This window comes from Lontra canadensis, unplaced genomic scaffold (genome assembly GCF_010015895.1).
Source record: "Lontra canadensis isolate GAN:19392208 unplaced genomic scaffold, GSC_riverotter_1.0 scaffold24, whole genome shotgun sequence".
Lineage (NCBI taxonomy): Eukaryota > Metazoa > Chordata > Mammalia > Carnivora > Mustelidae > Lontra > Lontra canadensis.
In genome coordinates this window covers 21,834,352-21,855,372 of record NW_022631018.1, presented here as the reverse complement: position 1 = coordinate 21,855,372, position 21,021 = coordinate 21,834,352, and the positions used below count along the sequence as shown (strand labels likewise).

The window sequence follows — 21,021 nt, the reverse complement described above, 5'->3', positions numbered from 1 at the left end:
ATGATACACATTTGGGCCTCATAACTTTAGGCCTCTTTTCTCCACTACAGTTTCCCTTTCTAAATTTCTGTTAAAATCCTACCGATCTTGCAGGGCCAGCTTGAATGCCATCTCCCTCAGAGAGCAGCTTAGATTTCCCCAAAGTCCTCGTTCTCTTTGACACAAGGCTTTTTAATTCTTAATGGGAGATGGTTAATGGTACCTGACACTCTCTTGTAATACAATTATGCATCTACATTATCCTCTCTACTTATCACCTAGTTTTAAATTCCTTGAGAGCAGGAAATTATGACTTTTTCATCTTTGTATCCCCAGAAGAGCTTTCCAAAATATAAATTAAAAATAAGGGGAGGGGGACGGCTGGGTGGCTCAGTGGATTAAGCCTTTGCCTTCAGCTCAGGTCATGATCTTATGGTCCTGGGATCAGACCCCAACACTGGGCTCTCTGCTCAGCAGGGATCCTGCTTCCCCCCGCCCCCCAACCTGCCTCTCTGCCTACTTGTGATCTCTGTCAAAAAAAAAAAAAAAAAAAAAATCTTTTAAAAAATAAAAAATAAAAATAAGGGGAGAAAGTGTTTAAAAGCCTGCCATTGTTTTCATTTTGATTGAAACATTTAAAAAAAGTTTCCTTGAGTGAAATTTTGAGATTCATAGCTACAAGTTAATTGTAAATAGAAGGATTAAGGAATTGATTTCTCAGCCCCCTACTCTGTCTCCAATGTGACAGGTGCTTTCATACATGTTCTTTCATTTCCTTTTTTTTTTTTTTTTAAGATTTTATTCATTTATTTGTCAGGGAGATAGCTAGCACAGCAGGGGAATGGCCAACAGTAGAAGCAGACTCCCCACTGAGCAGGGAGCAGGATGTGGGGCTGGATCCCAGGACACTGGGATCATAACCTGAGCCCAAGGCAGACACTTAACGACTGAGCCACCCAGGAGCCCCATGTTCTTTCATTTCTTCACAGCAATCCTGTCAGATTGCTGCTACCCCCACTAACCCATAAGGAAGCTATTTTCCCAGTGACACGGTAGAGCCTTGAGGGGCAAACCTCGCATTCTGAACTCCCTTCCATCGTATCAGCACTACTTATGGAAAAAGTCATTAGAACTACTACAAGATCCTTTTCCAGAACCAAAGGAGATCATGTTCACAAATGCCTTTTCCAAACTAGAACGTGTTACTACTCAAGGGTAAGGTATTAATTACAAGGAGGATGTCGTAAGTGGAACACATAGGTATCCAATCTCTATCATTTAGAGCGCAAAATGCCTTGAATAAACCCTCTGATGGAACGGAGGTCATCAAGAGACATTTTAATCTTAACTTCTCAGGTGCATGTACTTTTAAAAAAGTAACAGCAGCAGTGCCTGAGTGGTGCAGTCAGGTGACGGTCGGACTCTCGGTTTTGGCTCAGGTCATGATCTCAGGGGCTTAGGATCAAGCCCCAAGTCACGCTCCTGCTTGTCTTCCTTTCTGCCCCACCGTCCACTCTCACTTTCTCTCTAAAATAAATAAATAAATGAAACTTTAAAAAAGTAATGACAGGGCACCTCCATGGCTCAGTCAGTTGGGCGTCTGCCTTTAGCAGTATCCCGGGACTCTGGGTTCGAGCCCCACATCAGATCTCTGCTAGGCGGGGAGCCTGCTTCTCCCTCTCCCTCTGCCTACAGCCCCCCTTGCTTGTGTTTGTTCTCTCTCTGGCAAATAAATAAAAAAATCTTTTAAAAAAAGTAATGACATTTAGCTATTTGTACTGGCAGGTAATGAATCTGTTATATATCCTTTATGTAATTTAATATTCATATGGCACTAGCATGTGTTTTACAACAAAAGATAAAAATAAGACATGGCCCCTGCTCAGAAGGCTTACAATCTGAAAGGCATTAAGATACAGGGGATATAATTTCAGGGACAGGAAATTTTAAAAATGTTTTTGGTTTAAAAAATGAGTCTTCTGTGATAATGAAACAGGTTTTAGAATGCGATATTAAAGGGAAGGTACTCCTTTGTATATGTGAGAAACAAGAGATTTGGGTTCTGGGACATAATGAACAAGTGATTCTCAGCTGAAGGCAAGAAGATGCTTCCTTTTACAATATTTTGGGCTGGAACAAAGTAGCTATGAACTTTCAAAACAAGATGGCACCCTGAGCCCTTGATCTGACTGAGTCTCCTTTATTTGTAAAATTCAGTTAACACTGAAGGGAAGGTGGGTCTTTTTGGTTTCTAAAAAGAAGAATGCTTTAAAGAGAGATGAGAGGTACCAAGATGAAGACCAAGAAAAATAAACAGTGTGGTGTGGTGCTAAAAATAACAGAGAAAACAACAGAAAATAATGGGGAAGAGTCAAAGGCAAGAATTCACAGGATAAGAAGACTAAACAGAAAGGTCAGGTGAGGGAAGACTTAGTATGAAATTGACCCTAGGAGAAATTATTAAAAGGTTTATATATGTAACCCAAAGCTCCTACTGAAGCAATAAACAAATTTAAAATAATTGTGATTAAAAGCAAAAACGTAATGTAAAATATTTATTCAATAAAAATAATTTTATAATCTATACAGAATTGAATAAAAAGCATAACAAATTATTTTCACTTCTTTGCAAAACTGCATAAAGTACAACTTGCAAACTGGGCTCAGCGTTCTGTAAATATGGCCACATACCAGGATATGAACTTATTATCATCGTAAATAAGTAAAGGCTCCGGTTGGGTACCACAAACCTTGAATTAAAGTCCAGGGAAACATTGCTTTGGTAACATTAATAATTTGATTGTACCACAGTCGGTTTTATTAAAAAACATTAAATAAAATCCCTGGAACACCACTTTTCTACGAGTTTCTGAATAAACAATTCCCTCCATAGCAAAACAAAAGATACAATATAAAATGAGAGGCTGTCCTTTTAGGACATCACTTCCCCTTCCCTTATGTAGTGTTCGGCTCTTGCCCTTGATCAGAAAGGAAAGTGAATGGAAAATGGCCTATATTTATCTTCTTTCGTCTAATTCTAGAGTTCCCACTTATACTAAATGACTATATCAACTTTGGAATCTTGATACTATTATTCACACTGCTTACCTGTGTTATTCTAAATGAGTTAACCGAGGTTATTTTTCAAGATAAGGCAACAACGTCGGCTATAAAAAGGCTTTCATGTCTCACATACACTAGCAGCCCCTCGGTTTACTAGTTACAGAATTCAATGCGTACATAATAGCATTTTTCCGAGTACCTTGGAAATGAAATTACTAGCAACTTTTTATTTTCAAATATTCCAAGATGATCCACCCTTAGAAACAAAGGCAGATTTAATGTACAAAATGCAGGAATCAAGTCTATCCTAGTTCCTGTCCCATTGAAATAATTAAAAAGAAGCTCAGTGTGTGAAAAGGCCTTACAATAATCCAACATATCTAACTCCTGATGACATCTCTATCTTGGGTAAGAAGGACAAATAATATAAAAGCTATAAATAGGGATGAAGATATTTTTAAAAGGACTTTTCATTTTATTTTAAAAATAAAAGGGAATGTGAATACAAAATGGGCTACTTGTATCTTTAGCCCATACTAACTTTTCATCACTGAATTAAAAGTCCTTCATACCAAAGACCAAAATATAGGCAAACATACCATTAGTTTTCTGATTAGGTCTCTTCATTTCAATGATTAGCAGGCCTCAAAACTTGCCTTATTTTCTACCTAAATGAGCTTCTCCAGGAAGCATACGAGTAACGCAGAAGTGTATTTCTAAAGACAACCTACACAAACACAAAATTGTCAAGATGGAAACAGAACATTCATACAATGAATTTTTTAAAATAAAATTAGAAATGACACACATTCCTAATACGACAGAACACCAAACCAGAGCAAATATTGCCAGTGGTTAAGAACAACTTTCATCTGTAGAAACACAAATGCACACGAGTAACAGAAATAAGAATTAAGCTGAACAGAGGCAGGTGCTGTTGGAACCTATTTCTATTCTGACGTGTAATATCCCGTGGCCCCGGGGAAGCCCCGTCCCACCAGGCCACGCCTCTGGCCCATCAGAGAGAAATAACTTGACCTACCGAACACCAAACTCACTCGCTATCCCAAGTACAAATGCCATGTGGTTGCTCGAATGCTCTTATTACTTGGTTTTCAAAATCAAGTTCACTTCTGAATCAGAAGAAAGTAATCCTTATATTAGCTTTCATAAATAATCCATGAGATAAACTTCACCTCTGGCTCCTCTAAACAGTATCGTTACTCTAGGAACACAAGGTCTAGTCAGTTGGCTGCTTTGAAGCCTTAAAAAGCACATTCATAAATATACATCTACATATTAAAACACTAAATACATCCAGGCACAGTTGCTGTGCAGAATTTTTGCTATAAGAAGCAGCTTATCATCAGTGTATTATGATGTGGTTACTTGAGAACTCAATTCTGCATCTTCTTGCTTTCTGTATTTCTTCAGAATATTAACTGTACCATTAGCCAGGAAAACCACAGCGATGAGTGCAAAATACCCAGCGTAGATCAGGAACTAAAGGAGATGGGGAAAGAAGTCATGTAGAGAATTATCAATTAGAAGATAAGTTTTATTTTATATATGTGAACATAGCCTGTAATTGAAAGTATATTCAGTTTCTCCATAAGCCTTCACAAAACCCTGTGTGCTCACACAACCTGCCAGGCTCTGACAAAAAAAAAAACAACAAACGAGGCAGCAGAACATGGTGGGACGGAAGCTCTGTTGGCCTCCGTGCAGCCCCTGACTCCATGCCTTCCTAGCCGTGTGACCCTGACTGAAATACCTCATCTCTGAGCCCTGACTTCACTTACAACATGGAATTCACAATATTCCCTATTTTACAGCGTTGCTGGGAAGGGATGAGATCATGCGTGTGTTTATTAGCACACACGGCTAAGGCTGTTAACACAACTGTTTTCTATTTGTGTTGCTGTAGTTGTTACAAAGGCATCAGTCTCTACCCTCAAGCTGGTAGGTAGAGAGCGACTAGCAGGCCAAATTCTGAAGACGAAGAACTTCCGTTCTTCCCCAGAGGAGGGCAGCAGAAAGTCGGCCAGATTCCATTACGGGATCACTTTCCACTTTTCATACGGATCTTCTCCAGGCTAATATTTTAATGTGACTGTATAGTTTATCAACAGCTTCATCATCATCATCATCATCATCTTGAAAGAACTTATGAAACAACCATCTGCTGGCTCGTGAGCGCAATACGGGTGCCGCTCTAAGTCTTCGAGCCAGGTTCTTTAAAATTTGGATACATTTTCCTATAGGAAACCTATTGATTAATTATGGCAGTTAAGAGTTCAGCACAACCTACACAATTCGAGATTCCACCTACTATTTCTATCGCAGGATGACAAGCACTTAGTTTCTCTCCTACCCTCCATGCCAAATCTAAGCACCAAACCCTCGAGAGGTCTTCTCAAGGTTTTCACTGCCGGTGGTGACTGGGGAACACAGAGAAAGTGGCGAGCTCCCAGTCCTCTGCTCCCCACACCCACCTTTCTGAGGCAGCATGATCCAGGGAGGGATGATCAGGCTTTAGAGTTAGAAGCTGGTTTAAATCCCAGCTTTGCCACACTATTAGCGACCACGAGACCTTAGGCAACACTTTACGTTACATAACCTCTCACGGACTCGTTCTCTCGATGCCCAAGCCTAACAACAACCCTGCACAACTCTAAAGGACCACGTGCTCCACGAAACCCTCAGTGCACATCAGCTACTATGATGATCATTTCTTTCTGTTCGAGCTCTTGGGGAAAAACAGTTAATGACTGCTAACACCGTGGGCCTTTGTATAGTAAGAGCACTAGTACCTCAGTATGGAGGGAGTCATCCAGGCTGGGATGGCTGGGATAGGGGCGGGGGAGGCTTTTTGATTCAACTGCCCCTTTTGCCTGAGTACAGAGCAAGGCCCACCTACAACTCACACCACACGAAGGCATATGCGACAATGCGCTTCCTGAATGAATGCAAGGACCCGGTCTCTGGGCGTGTGCGCAGCTGTCTCCTTGATGAGTCACGTGTGAAGACTCTTCATGCTATTCATCAATGGCAAGTCATTACCTCGGTATTTGGGTGAGTGGTACTTCGGAAAAAGGAGGGAGACATAAAGAACTGTGAGATGAAGCGGGGCATCTCAAACACCAGAGGCGGTGTTCCATGCACAGAATTAAAAACGGAGGGACATACTGGATGAGGAAGCGGAAAAGCTTGGCCTGGAAGGAACCAGCATTACTTCTTGGCTCTACCAGGCTGTTAAGTTACACTCAGAAATGTTCTAGGTCCTCATCAAAAATATGATGGTCCCAACATCCTCGAGGGAGAAAAGAACTAAGGATGGAGTTGACTGAAGGCAGGAGAGAATACTTCCACTTCTATCTGTCTCTACCGTTTGAATTTGCTTTCATCCAGCTCCACGTTGTCACCCTGATCCAGTGACAACACCTTGAGTGTCGAAACAGAAATCTTACCTGAGTGGTAATGTCTAAGCCAAGGCCGCTGGAATCCACCACGATGAGAGTGAGCAGTGTCTGTAGGGCCAGAGCAATGAAGGTGTTCACACCAAACACAAGGGCATAGCGCTCCATGCTGAGGTTAGCAGCAATCTGAAAACTTAAAAAAAAACAACAACCCACAAAAGAATGAATAGGTAAGAATCACTTCCTAGGTAGTTAGAATGTTTACTTCAATTATAAAGAGGAGCCCCTTCTCTCTACTGTCCTTTCCTTTCCCAACCAGGTGAAAAGCCCATTGTTGCTAAGTGGTGTAAACCTCATGCAAACATCAGAACAGAGAAGGAATATATGAACAAGGAAATCAACGAGCCTCACCTAAGTGCTTCCTCAGAAGAAAAACATGCAATACAATAATACTTCTTCCTGTTTGCTTTTTTTTTTTTAAAGATTTTTTATTTATTTATTTGACAGAGAGAGATCACAAGTAGGCAGAGAGGCAGGCAGAGAGAGAGAGGAGGAAGCAGGCTCCCCGCTGAGCAGAGAGCCCGATGCGGGGCTCGATCCCAGGACCCTGAGATCATGACCTGAGCCGAAGGCAGAGGCTTAACCCACTGAGCCACCCAGGCGCCCCCTGTTTGCTGCTTTTAACTAGAAATTTTCATTTGTTTGTAAAGAAACCAAAAGAGTTTATACTGTCACAAGTTTTCCAAATGCTTCTTTGACTCCAAATACATACGTTGCTATGGTGATGAGTAACATGTAGATGATTCTGAAGATGACATAGGACGTGTAGCAAACCCAGATGTTGTGCACCGTATCCATGACATACACGGAGGCAGCAATCAGCAGGGAAAACAGAGACAGCATCATCTCCCCCCACGTTGACCAGGATATTTGGATGTAACCCACTGCAAACACGGCAACGGCACCTACAAAACCAAACAGAAAACCCACCTATTTATTTTGTAAACAAATGCTCTTTTAATGAATTAAAAATTCAGCTTAGATTATTAAATTTTAAAACCTTGCAACTTATAGGGGAGCTCAAGGGGCACCTGGGTGGCTCCATGGGTTAAAGCCTCTGACTTTGGCTCAGGTCATGATCCCAGGGTCCTAGGATGGAGCCCCGCATCGGGCTCTCTACTCAGCAAGGAGCCTGCTTCCCCCTCTCTCTGCCTGCCTCTCTGCCTACTTTGATCTCTGTCAAATAAATAACTAAATAAATCTTATAAATAAATAAATAAATAAATAAATAAATAGGGGAGCTCAAGGTTAGGGAGGGCCTTGAAAGTGAGGCAGAGAATTTTGGACTCGATGGAATAAACACCATGGAACCACTGAGAGACAAGGAGAGACTGAATGAGAATATGTACAGAAATAGAAATATTTTTGTACAGAAATATGGAAATCATGGGATGTCTTCTAAACACCTTAAGAAGTCAGTCAACATGGGTGCCTGGGTGGCTCAGTTGGCTAAGCATCTGCCTCTGGCTCAGGTCATGATCCCAGGGTCCTGGGATCAAGTCCCACATTGGGCTCCCTGCTCAGCGGGGAGCCTGCTTCTCCCTCTGCCTCTCTCTCTCTGTCTCTCATGAATAAATAAATTAAATATTTTAAAAAATATAATAAAATGGGAATGTAATAACCATTTATTAAGAAAAAAAAAACACCAAAAACAAAAAAACAAAAAACGACTGCCTTCAGCTCAGGTCATGATCCTGGGGTCCCGGGTTGGAGCCCCACATCAGGCTTCCTGCTCAGCAGGGAGCCTGCTTCTCCCTCTGACCTTTCCCCTCTCATTCTCTCTCAAATTAATTAATTAATTAATTAATTTTAAAAAGGAAGTTAAGTAAAAAAATTAGAAAGGGGCGATAGAATATAATGGTCAAGGACACAGCCTCTGAGTTCAAATTCTAACTTTACTACTTACCACCTATCTGATCTTGGGCAACCTGTTTCCCTAACTATAAAATAAGGATAATAACCGCACCTATCTCAGGCACTTTGTGAGGACTGAGTGAATATACTTAAGTCCTAAGAATAGCATTTATTGCATGTTAACACTTAACATTAGTTATTGTCATAAACTTCTATATATTGTTTCAAAGTTCCACATCAAGTAGTAAAAGCATCTAATAAATACAGAGATAATGGAAACCTGAAGAAGAAAATTTTGAAAATCATTCCACAGGGCTTCCCTAAAGGATATAAAGAATTGAAGTGTGTTAATCATGCTGACCCATGACTTGAACACTGCTAAATTTCTTCGTAAATTACAAAATCAAAACTCAAAATAAAGAAATCATTCCTTGGGGATGCCTGAGTGGCTCAGTCGGTTAAGCATCTGCCTTCAGCTCCGGTCATGATCCCAGGGTTCTGGGATCGAGTACCACATCGGGCTTCTTGCTCAGAGGGGAGACTGCTTCTCCCTATCCCTCCTGCTCCTGCTGCTCGTGTACTCTCTGTGTCAAATAAATAATTTATTTTTTTAAAAGAAAGAAAAAAGAAAAGAGATCATTCCTTGGGGTCACTTTGAATTTAGGAGGGGAGAGGAAATCTGATTACGGTTGACCTCATCACCTGAGGGGGAACTACCCACCCGCCCTCCTTACCCAGGAGGGTGGACGCGGCCTCCACGCCCCCGTTGTAGATAGCAGCACTGTGAGAGGGCATCACTTGCTCCCACAGGCCCTGTGTGTAGTTCACCACTTGGAAATAGCCGCAGGTGGAGAGGGCCCACCACAAAGACCAGCAGAGCAGCGGCCGAGAGGAGTAACACATCAGGAAGTCATTCCACAGGACCTTCAGCACGAGGAGACGGTCTGGCTGGGGCTCCTACACAGGAAAAGGGGAAGAAAGCTCAATCACTAGGAAGGCAACCACAGGAAACAACTGTTATGGACTTCCTTTTCTATTTGACAGACATTTTTCTTTTTCCTGGTGAAAACCAACTGGTTGGTTATTTTTGTGCATACACACAGTATAGAGGTGAACCTCATTTTATTGTGCTTCCCTTTTCCGCACTTTGCAAATATGTTTTTAACTTCTGGAAGGTTTATGGCAACCCTGTCTCGAGCAAGTCTATCAGAGCCAGGTTTCCCACGGTATTTGTCACTTTGTGTCTTTGTGTCACATTTTGGTAATTCTCACAGTATTTCTAACTTTTTCATTATTTTTTTTATGGTGGTCTGTATCAGTGACCTTTGATGTTACTACTGTCCTTGTTTTGGGCTGCCATGAATTGTACCCATTGAAGAGAGCCAACTTCATCAGTAAATGTTGTATGTGTTCTGACTGCCCCACTGACCTGCCATTTTCCCTCCATTTCCCTCTCCTCCGGTGTCCCATTCCCTGAGGCACAGGAACATGGAGATTAGGTCAATTAATAACCCTACAACCACCTCTAACAGCAACTTCTGTAGTTTTTTTTAATTTCCTTTGTCTAGAATGTTCTTCATTATTTTTCTATTCAAATCTTATCTGTCTCCCAAAGTCTACCTCAAATACCAGGTCTTTTGGCAAAGGAGAACCTCTAGATGTAAACAGAACCTCTGAGTAGGTATAGCTGGGTGTTTGCAAGACCAAGTTACAATACCACTCATTTCTCAGCCCTGTTGTGCACAGAGGGAGACCAGTCTGTAGCCAAAACAACAGCTAGGATGGAAATTTCCAAGCCTAAGTTTGCTTCTTTTATTAAATGTTTTTGAAGGACACAATCCCAATACTAACTCTTGCTATGAACAACAAACACTTTCATGATGAAAAGGAGCCTATCATTATCTCCTTAGCTGCTGATATTCCATTATCCAAAACACAGTAAAAACATACAGAGTGAGCCTTAACTGATGGGAACAAATAATGTACATTTGTTTTTAGGAAAACAAAACAAAACAAAATATGGATCAAGGAAGCATAGGTGCTGTTGAGGCAGGTTTACAACTGGGCAACAGTGAAGTTCCAGCCAAACATAAAAAGCTTCGAGGACTCTCTCTCCTGCTCTGGCCTGTTGTGCACTTATTCTGCTCCAAGAGTCATTCTTGCCTTAGCCTGGTAGCTTACTGAGCTCTCATTCCTAAAACCAGAAGGGTGCACCCTTCCCTGTTAAGGCTTAGTGCCCTTGAACTTGAGAGAAGTGTCATCTTCCCTGAAACAGTAGCCAAAGACAGGTCAACTCTTAACAGGTTGTTAATGCCCTACTTTCTGGTTTAGCCCTAGATTCTGGGAATACAGCAGAGAAGTCCCTGCCCTCGTTGAGCTGACATTTTGGTTAAGGGAGACAGGCGATAAACACACACGAGAGAGCTTACAGTAGGAATGATACTACGAAGAAAGGGTGGCAAGGGACTGTGGTAGAGAAAAGGAAGGCTGGTGAGAGTGTTGAAAGGCTTTCTGAAAAGCTCATGCCTGAGCGGATACCTGAGTGACACAAAGAAACCAGCTATGAAAATCAGAATGAAGGGCAGTCCTGACTGAAACCTTCTGGACTGAAGTTCTAAAGTGGGAATAAGCTTGATGTGTTTCAGCCAGTTTCACGTGAGATAAGGCCAGATTACAGGGGGATTCCCAGGCCACAATATGAGTTTTGGATTTTCTTCTACACACAACAGGAAAATAGATGGGGGCGGGGGTAGTTACCTACTACGAATACTCATTTGAGAGCCTTACTTTGCCTCTGAATTTAATACACGAAATAACTCTGTGAGGCAGAAAGAAGAAGGAGTAAAAAAACAAAGTCTCAAAGAGTTAAGTAACTTGCCCAAGATCACCCTGCTGGTTAAGTAATAGAACCTTGTTTGACCATCTTCAAAATCCACTTTGGTGTGCTGCTAGAAATTATATAAAGTACAAAGTGGAAACATTAATGTTTCATAGAGCTCAACACACACATACACAAAAGAATGCTTACTCATCAGTCTACAAATAAAAGTATGGGTGTGTTAACAGGTATCCTCCCAGTAATCATGTGTCAGGCCCTGTGCTAAAGAAGGGGCTTAATTTACATCATTTCTAACGGATGAGCAATTTAAAGTAAATCAGGTCTGACGCTAGGCCGAGCACAGAAGGAATCCCGTTTCCTATTTAAGAAAGAGAATCCCTGGCTGTGCTGGAGTGTCCACAGCAAGAGGCTCGTTCTGAAAAGAACTCACAGACACTGGAGGGTAACTGGTGGACGGGGCTGTCACTTTGACTTCCACTTCATTTTCCCTTTCCATCAAGTCAAGATCAACCACCCACCCACCTACCTACTCTTCTTTACCCTATTTACCACAATTATGATTTACACAGTTCAGTTGTGGGCTCTATCAACTTAAAATGGCACTGCAGTCCCCAGCATCCATATTCTGACTTCTTCAAGCCTGTCAAGAGAAACAGCACTATTTTCGCCCTGTACAACTGCCAAGCAGCCCCAACAGCCTGTTCCATGCCAACAGCACAGCCGAGGATACGAAGCAACTGACTTGCATCTAACTTTTACCACACTGTACCCGACAGGACAGTTCTGACCCCATCGTGAAAGACCTTACAGCATAACGTACAGATCAAAGTGGATCTCATACATTCTCTTTAATGATGTTATAGGGTCTATCAGTGCGATTCTGCACACATCACTCATCTCTGTTCCCAATCCCTATCTCTAAAATGAGAGGGTTGATGACATGTAAAGTCCCTTGTAACTTTCAAATACTCTGACCGTGCAATGGCCTGTGGTCAGAATCACTTTCAACTCTAAGTTTCACAATTCTTCAGCATATCAAGTACTGACATTTTCCATGTGTATAAACAACAAATGTCAAGTTGTTCTAGGACAGAGTTCTTTAAATGTGGGTTATGCTCATTAAAATGCAATAAAATCAATGTAGTGGGCAGTGATCTGCATTGTTAAAAAAATGAAATGAATGAAACAAATAAGACACTATATATTCATTACATTTAAATTAAAAAACTAAAAATAAAACTGAAGTTATTATCAAATAAATGAATTGAATGGAATGTATCAATAAAGTATTGCGCAATAAAACCTTTGCTTCAGTTATATAGAAAAAACATACACACCTATGGACAGAACTTGTTTCTATGTAAGATGTGTCTCTTACTTATGCTCAAAATGGTTTAAAACTTCCTGGTCTATACAAATCTTCAGAAGTACGACCAATGTTAATATTGAAGATATAGAAGTATTATGCAAATGTATATACATATTAATTTTAGCTACAGCCATTTTAACAGATTTGAAACAGAATTTAAAAGGGGTCCTTATTCTTTTTTTCTACTCCGTTAAGATCAGGTGATTTTAACTTTTTCCCCCTCCATCAACTCTTTGTTGGCTTGCTAACACCACTTAACAAACTATGAAGGAATCAGCACTGCATTCTTACTTTATCCAGGTATGACTGATGCTACCCGCAGGGGCCCGAGGAGTAAAAGTGAGTTTCATGACCAGAGTCACCTAGGCTCAAGCTCTTTGGGAGGATAACCTAAGTTTCAACTAGTAACGATAAGGGAAGAACAGGGGTAGGCATCAGAGAGTAATAAGATGCCACATGGAAACAATTTGAGTTAACTCCGGGTGGGGAGCCGAAAAACCACCCATGTGGGTACTCTACTCTCATTCAGACTACAAGGCTTATGGACCCACACAGTAAGAAGGTTAACAGGTTATTTCCAAACACGTCCCGTGAAAGCTAAGACTAATTCAGTATCACTGGAATGAACCTCGCCCCTCACAGAGTATAACCTGTTGGAAAGATAAGAAGCTTTTATAAAAAAGGGTGAATGAATGGAGAAAGCAATTAGTATTCCTGGCTAGCCAGAACGTATGGATGGATTATTCTGATGCCATACCTCCTAAGAGACAATTTCACAGTCATGCTTTTAAATGTATTCCATCATCACCTTAAATTTTCCTCTTGTGATTGTCTTCCTCTGCGCCGTTCATTACTACCCCCCTCTGGGAAAGTGTCACTTGAAAATACAGATATCACTTCCGGCACTGAAGAGAAAGTTAAGCTCCCAAACTTAAATACTTTGGGTTTTAATTCAGAACTGGAAGTAGATATTCATCATTTATTGGAATCATTTCATCTAATCATTTAGCAAAATTTTCTGAGTGCTCTCTTTATAGACAAAGTACTGGGGATAGAGGTAAAGAAGACACAGCTCCTGCTGTGGCCTCTTAAGACACCTCTGACACAAGCAATGTCACGCTGTGCAGTCTGACTTTGGAGGTCACTCACTCCAGGATAAAACCCATTCATCATCCCTAATATAAATCAACCTTATCTTTAATCAGTGGATGAACGAACCAATGGACCAATTCAGGGTAAAAACCTGAATCCAGATGAAGTCTAGCAAGAGGAGGTTTCCTGTCTGTTCTGTCACCACTGCTCCACCAACCACAAGACTTTTAAGGTTAAACTTACCGTCTCCTCCATATTTAGGGGGATTTTTGACTCAATGTCCTCCCACCCAGGAAGGTGGTTAGAAGCTGAGGTGTTGGTTACAATGCCGCCATTTTGTGCCTTGATGCCATTCATCCTCTGGCAAGTGGAAGGAACATGGTGAAAGAAAAGGCTCTTCTGTGGCATAGGCAGAAACCAGGCCACAGCAAAAGCCACAGAAACACAGGTAAGAGAGATGACATTCAGACTGAACAGGGACCAGCCTGCCATGGAGACGAGGATTTGCCCCAGGACAGAGCCCACAGTAAAGCCCACCAAGGTGGCACTCCGACAGTAACTTGTGACTTTCTGGTACATGTTCAGGTCTACCACACTGTAGATATAAGAGTAATAGGCAATTTCAGTGGCTGTGGCGATGCCATAGAAGAATTCCAAGAACTGAATGGCCAGCAGTCCCTGGGCGTAGAGCAGCATGAACCATGTAACAATAAGGCTGAGTCCCTGCAGCAAAACAACAGGCTTGTAACGGAGGTAGTCTGTGGCAAGGAACACTGGAAACAGTAGCACCAGGTAAGAGTAAGTCCATACTGGATAAATTTTATTGAAGACCTGAGAGAAAAAGGAAATTTAAAAACCCATTAGTGGTATCAATGGACCTGGAATATTTGTCACAATGTATTGTTACAAAACAACCTACCCATACCTCTAATCAATCATCTTTATCAACCAAAGAAACCTCAACAACAATTCTGATAACTGTTTGGCATATAATTCCTCGTTTTCACCCCATCATCTTTCTCTTAAAGTCTTCCCCCTTCATCAAGGCCTGGTTTGAAGCCATCCTGGTCTGAACAACTTTGCTGGAGCGGAGAGTGTTCACGGCGCAGTCCTTGGAGCTCCCCTGATACCGCTTTGTGTGCTCATCCCCCCAGTTCCCACCCAGCACTGCTTCCTACCCACGGTTGCACATCTCCCATGGAGCTTTAAAAAATGTGCATGCCTCGCCAACAATGTCCCAGGAGATTTCTGTCTGAGCCAGAGCTGAGGACCACGGCCTTAGAGGGCAGACTCCTGAGGGCTGACTTGCTGGCCACTGCTGACCTGCACCCCCTAGCAACCAGCGTGCTGCGTGGACCGTACTTGGCTCAGTAACTGTTTTGGAAACAGGTAAGTGTTTGGGAATGGTCATCGATTCTTCCTTCTAGCCCCAGAATAGGGAGCCTTGATGCTACTGTTTGATTAGGTTTCTCGGATTTTAAGTTTCCTTGCTTTGAGGGAACAGGTAAAGAGGATAGTTCTGTCCTAGTCTTGACCAAACAATTATCTGTGGATGATAGGATTATAGGCAACTTGGATGGCCTTCTTTCTAGCTTGTCTATAATATGAAAAGGACAGAAGTTTTGTTTTCTCTTTAATGGATTTTTAAAATTGGAATAAAGTAGAAATAATCTCTAAAATCTCTGAAAATCTCTAATTTTTTCTAAAATAAAAAATCTCTAAAATAATCTCTAAAATCTTCCACCAGACAGACTCCCCTGGGATTTCACCCCCATCATTCGCTGTGTGATTATCCACAAGTTTTTTGTTTAGTTCCCTTTAGCCTTCCTCTCCACTACCAGTTTAAGAGGCATAAACCCTACATCACAATGCTGCTTGTTGCAAGGATTAAAGGACAGGATAGATACATGCAAATCACTCACTTCCTCTACTTAGAGGTCAAGATTGAGAACTGAAGCTGAAACAGACCCTCTGGGACAGTATGAATGAAATAAACTTCAGCTGACCTGCCATCCCCATTCTTCTAGGATCCACCACTGTAGGAGACCCCCCTCTTCTTTTACTCCTACCCGTGTCTAGCAAGGTCCTGCGGATGTATGTAAGTTGGTTTTTTAAGTGTCTAAATCACTGGCCCAGATCTTCAAGTGCTTGCTGAAAGGCAGCCTGGCTAACAGGCTAACTACTTTTTGCCAAGGAGCAATCTAACTCTAGACTCTGACAATCTAAGGCCAAGGGCAACTTTCTTTTTAACTACCATGTAGGCTTCAGTTCACCCAAATGTAAAACGGGCTAGTCAGGGTCAGGGTTTAGAGGAATAATCCGGTAAACTGTTATTGTAAAATCTTTTGCCAGTGCAGAGCATAACTACAAAAGTAGAACATAATCTGAAATATAGTCCAGACTTGGTTTCTGGTTTTGACTGGCTAGATATCAAAAATAATTTGTCTAACAGTCTCACCTTCATGAATTTTAGCCCAATTTGTATTTGTATAAATTATTTAGCAATCTCCACTGGATCAGGAAATTTCTTGCTCCTGAATATGGGTATGAAAAGAATAATCAAGAACCGTAGAAATGATTGTTATTTAAAAGTGTGTAAATTTTAGCAACTGAGGTCAGGCACCACCACGACCTAGGACCCCTCAACAGAAAACCAAGGGGGACAGGGTACCTTTGAGATAGAAGCAGTGACTTCACAGCGGTGTTCATTAACAACTCCCCACTTTTTCTTTTTGCCTCTGGTTTTACAGACAGTCTCCTCTAGTTTTCTTAAGTGTGAAACTGCCTCCTCCGACTCCACTCATTTCTTCACCTTCGCATTTTCCCCAACCTGTTTTTCCCAACACCACACTCCAAACCATTAGCCACCAAGCCTTTGCTTTAGAAAGAATCTCCGTCACTTCCTTCAGTACCTGACGTTCTCTTGTTCCCAACGCTCCCTTCAGGACTTTGACTTCTTCACTCCCGCAATATTGTCTGTACGTACGCATGTTCTATACCTTTCGATAACGGCTGTCCCCAAATGATTAACAGCTAGGTTTTCATTATAAAAAACTCATCCTTTAATTATCAACTTCATGTGCTTATATTTATGAGATTCATTCTACTCCTAACAGAAAACCACAATTAAGGTAACAAAGATGAGGAACAGGAACCTGGCCAGACCTGCAATGCCTGGAATAAAATTAAAGGAATAAAATTAAAGGTGGGTGGGGGTGATGGGGAAGAGATGAGTTCTCTTTGACTCATTCGAAATAAAAAAACCTGACTTCTCTTTTATGAGAGAGAGGTCACCCCAAGATGAATGTCCCTCTCACGATGTTATCATTGTAATAGCAAAGGTCTACTGACTTACCACCCACTATGCGAATCGCCTTACCTACCTCACTGCATTTAATCCAAACAACAAGCCTAAGAGGTAAACGCTTTCATCAGGTAAAATCTGCCATGTGAGCAAAGGGAACTGATTTTATCGAAAAGGTGCCTTTTACCATTCTTTGGATCAGACCTTGTTTGTGCTTTCTTCTGACAAAAGTCAAGAGAAAAGAGATGTTCATTTCAAGCTCTAATTAGGATTTAGACTTTATTTTAGAATCCAGTTTCAATTAAACAACTAGTTAACAAGCTCTTATTTGCACAACACTTTAAGCTGTGTGGATTACAAAAAATAAAATAAAGTCTTAGTTCTTCAGGAGTTCTGAACCTAATGAGCAATATATATTCATACGTTATTGATAAGGAAGATAGGAAATACAGGGTTACTTCTTTGAGGTGGCCCCTGAAGGAGGACAAAGTTAGGGGTTAACAGAAAGATATCAACAGGTATGAGAAGCTTATTCCAAGCAAGAGATCACAACTTTGAGTACAGACTGGTAGGTGAGAGACTGTGGATATGCTGGGTTTATGACAAGAAGATTGATGTGGGGACGCCTGGGTGGCTCAGTGGGTTAAAGCCTCTGCCTTCGGCTCAGGTCGTGATCCCTGGGTCCTGGGATGGAGCCCCGCATCGGGCTGTCTGCTCCGTGGGAAGCCTGCTTCCTCCTCTCTCTCTGCCTGCTTGTGATCTCTGTCAAATAAATAAATAAAGTCTTTAAAAAAAAAAAGAAGAAGATTGATGTAAATGGCAGGTGGGCATGTAGAGGAAGAAGGCAAAGAGAAGAAAGATAGCAGGATATAAGGCTGTTAAGGAGGTTAAGAGCCAAATTCTGTAGGACTCTGAATATCGGACAGAATAGGTAGAAAGTTCTTTGTTGTTGTTGTTGTTGTTTTTTATCAAAGAAAGGTAGTGAATGTCTGTCAAATCACATGCTAAAAAAGAAGAAAGAATAAAAAAGTGTTGGAGATATAAAGCTCTATTTTATTAATTGTTTGGCTTCATCTGTCAGAACACATTCCATTTTTAATGTGTTTAAATCTTAGAAAGTATGTTTGTGGGGGCAGTGCTGGGTGGCTCAGTCTGCTAAGCGTCTGCCTCTGCTCAGGTCATAATCCCAGGGGCCCTGGGATCCAGCCCCACGCTGGGCTCCCTGCTCAGTGGGGAGCCTGCTTCTCCCTCTGCCCACTAACCCCCACTTACGCCCTCCCTCTTTCAAACAAGTAAATAAAATCTAAAAAAAAAAAACCTTAAAAATGGTACCTGGAACAGGTAATCATTTTTTCCTGAAATCTAAGAAAAAAATCCTTTGAGAGTGCAAAGATAGAGGAAATTCCGTCCTCCTTTTCCTTCTTCTGCCTTTAGACTCGGTTAACAATAGCTCCATTTAAGATGATCTACGTAGGCCCTTCTAAAGTCTTACAAGTAAATACACACTTAACACAAACAGCACTGACCATGACCTGACATTCACTTTGCCTGAAAATCATTTTATTAACTGTCCACTGGTGAAAGCAAGCATTAGGCCAGGAAGGAGAACAAGCTGTTCTATTTATCTCTGTTTTTAGACATTTTAGAAACCCAGAGTTCCCAAGAAGGTGGACAGAGCCGGAAACCCAGGATCAGCCAAGGTCCAAGGTCCTCCTAGACAAACGACCTCCTCTCTAGACCACTCGATTTCTTTTCAAACTCGGCCCTCCTCCTCCTCCTCTTGCAGTAACAGAAATCGTGCTATGTGTTTGTTACACAATCAGCCAGTATTTACCGGGTCTAGCACCCCTGTTCTACTCCAGTGCCACTGAAGGTGAACGAAGCTAGAAAGTTCTCTGATTGAACAGGGCACACGATGACACAGGACAACTCCCCGGCCCTGGGCAGGTGACAAAACAGATCGGCGCAGCAACAGCGGGAGCACGTTTCCCCCCAGGGCCCTCTCTCCGGCCAGGTGCCCGCCCCGTGCCGGTCACATGGCCGTTCCCATCAGCAGCTCAAGGATCACTGCGGCTTCGGTGACTGCACCGCAGGAGCAAGCGCTTGTCTCGGAGTCACTCTCGTATTCTCTGCGGTAACTTTCCTGTAAAATCGCTCGTTCCCGGGGGTAAAATGCAACCCGTGTTAAAACTCGGACAGGAATGAGGGCCTGCGGCGGTCTCCGTCGGGGGTCCTTCGGACTGAGAAATGGAAGACCTTGAACTGGGTGAAAAGCAATACCACCTGCTGGAGTCGGACAACGCAAGAAGACCAAGCGGAGTGGCCAGTCTAGGGGCGCACGGTGACCTTCCACTCCCTGAGTGCCCTTGAAAGCGGACGTGGGCAAAGCGACAACAAGCGGGACTGGGAGTCACTGCATCGTGCTCCGACCGGCTTGCAGGGACAGTGCGCGGCTGTCCCGCGGGGCGATGACTAAGACAGGAAGGAAACGGAGTTTATTTGGGGGGGAGGGTGCGCTCACGCGGTAGGTAGGCACGGGGGTCAGAGGGTCCGTGAACCAGGCCGCACCCCCTCAGTAACCCAAGCAAGTTAAGGGGTGAAGCACGGTATGGGGAGAAGACGCAGCCGCGCGGGGACACGATTCTTGCAAAAACCACGCGTTCGGGGGCTCCTGGGGGGCTCAGGTGCGGGGCGTCTGCCCTCGGCTCCGCTCATGGTCCCAGGGTCCCGGGATCGAGCCCCGCATCGGGCTCCCTGCTCGACGGGAAGCCTGCTTCTCCCTGTGCCTCTGCCCTGCTTGTGCTCCCTCTCTCGCTGTCTCTCCCCGTCAAATAAAATAAGTAAAATCTTAAAGTGTTTTTAAGCAAGGGTTCCGCAGCCCCTGGCTGCCTACTCTCAGGCAAGAACCAGATACAAACTCGCCCGAGCCCCAAGGACAACGCGCGACGCCCCCTCCCGCCGCCCGCGGGAACTGCAGGCCCGCCCGAGCGCCCGAGCGCCGGCGCCGCGGCCTCTACACGCCGCCTCAAGCCCACGCGCCGGGCCCCGCCGCGCCCCAGCCCCGCGCGCCGCACACGCCGCCAGGCCCGGCCGCCGGCGGGAAAGCGCACCGAGCCGCCGCGGCTGCGGGAAGGCAGCGCCGCTCTGCAGAAAGCGCCCGGCGCTCCTCCTCCCGCGGGCCGCGTCCCCGCCGCCCGCCCGCGCCTACCTCCCGCTCCGTCAGGTTCTTGTCGGGCCCCAGCAGGTAGGGCGTCAGGAAGGGCTCGGACGGCCGGAGGCTGGCGAAGAAGCCGTAGGCGCACAGCAGCGCGGTGGGCAGGAACCAGCCCCCGCGGGGCACGCGGGCCGAGCGCAGGAGCGCGGTGGCCGCCGCCGCCCTCCGGGACCCCGGGCCGGGCACATCCATTCGCCGTGCGGAGGCCGCGGACCCAGCCCGGCGCCCGCGCGCGCCCGCTCGTCCTCCGCCCGCCGCAGGGAGGCTCTGGCTCCGGCGCTGCCGCGGCGCGGAACGCTGCAGTCGCGAGCGGCGCCCTTCGCGGCGGAGCCAGGTTACACCCCGCCAGACGCCGCCTCCCCGGGCAGCCCTCCAGTGCCCCCGCTGCCGCCGCCTCACACGCTACCGCCCGAGCACGAACGCGAGGCCCGCCCCCCGCCGCCACCGCCCCCGGGCGCGCAGCCAATAGCAGCGGACGCCTGGAATCTGGCTTCTCTCCCATTGGTCGCGGACTCCGAAATGCGAGGCGCGGGCCGAGCGCGAGTCGGCTGACATGCGCCGACCTGCGGGGCTCGGCGTGAAGCTGTGGAGGACGCTGGCTGGGCTGCTGCGCTGGTCGGGGCCGTGCGCATCGGTCAGGTGGAGGCCGGGGCCGTGCGCATCGGTCAGGCGGAGGACCCGGGCGCACGCTGGCGGGAGACTCGCCGTTCCTCCCTGAGGACCTGCCGCTGCCCACCCTCCACACGCGCGCTCTCCCCCTCTCAGTCAGCGTCCCTCCGGGGACTGTCCGCAGCCCGCACGCGAGGCCGGGCGGCCGGGCCCCGCCGA

General features: G+C 44.5%; 2 protein-coding genes across 4 annotated transcripts in view; both read right to left on the bottom strand.

Annotated features, from left to right (window-relative positions):
- The window catches only part of CCDC181 (coiled-coil domain containing 181), a 52,357-nt gene extending 47,377 nt beyond the window's left edge, over positions 1 to 4,980 (bottom strand). For 2 of the 3 annotated variants that reach the window (XM_032863030.1, XM_032863032.1), the window contains exons 1-2: positions 4,946 to 4,979; positions 4,836 to 4,839 (exon numbers count right to left, since the gene is read on the bottom strand). The gene's annotated coding sequence lies outside the window, so the exon portion shown is untranslated. Of the gene's footprint in view, positions 1 to 4,835; positions 4,840 to 4,945 lie in introns of all 3 variants that reach the window. The other variant, XM_032863033.1, reaches the window with a different exon arrangement.
- Positions 4,069 to 20,480, bottom strand: SLC19A2 (solute carrier family 19 member 2). The gene is made up of 6 exons (XM_032863034.1): positions 20,188 to 20,480; positions 13,919 to 14,506; positions 9,110 to 9,332; positions 7,234 to 7,426; positions 6,513 to 6,654; positions 4,069 to 4,545 (listed from the first exon to the last, which is right to left on the bottom strand). The coding sequence occupies exons 1-6, from the start codon at positions 20,383 to 20,385 to the stop codon at positions 4,417 to 4,419; spliced, it is 1,473 nt and encodes a 490-aa protein (XP_032718925.1). The 5' UTR covers positions 20,386 to 20,480; the 3' UTR covers positions 4,069 to 4,416.
- Positions 20,481 to 21,021: the final 541 nt, after the last annotated feature.

What these genes read in the sequence shown, in the direction of transcription:
- SLC19A2 (XM_032863034.1), bottom strand. Translation starts at nt 20,385, where the DNA reads ATGGATGTGCCCGGCCCGGGGTCCCGGAGGGCGGCGGCGGCCACCGCG. An exon ending in CCCTAAATATGGAGGAGACG is followed by an intron (nt 9,333 to 13,918) that starts GTAAGTTTAACC and finishes TTTCCTGTGTAG; the next exon opens with GAGCCCCAGCCAGACCGTCT. An exon ending in TTACTCATCACCATAGCAAC is followed by an intron (nt 6,655 to 7,233) that starts GTATGTATTTGG and finishes TTTTTTTTTAAG; the next exon opens with TTTTCAGATTGCTGCTAACC.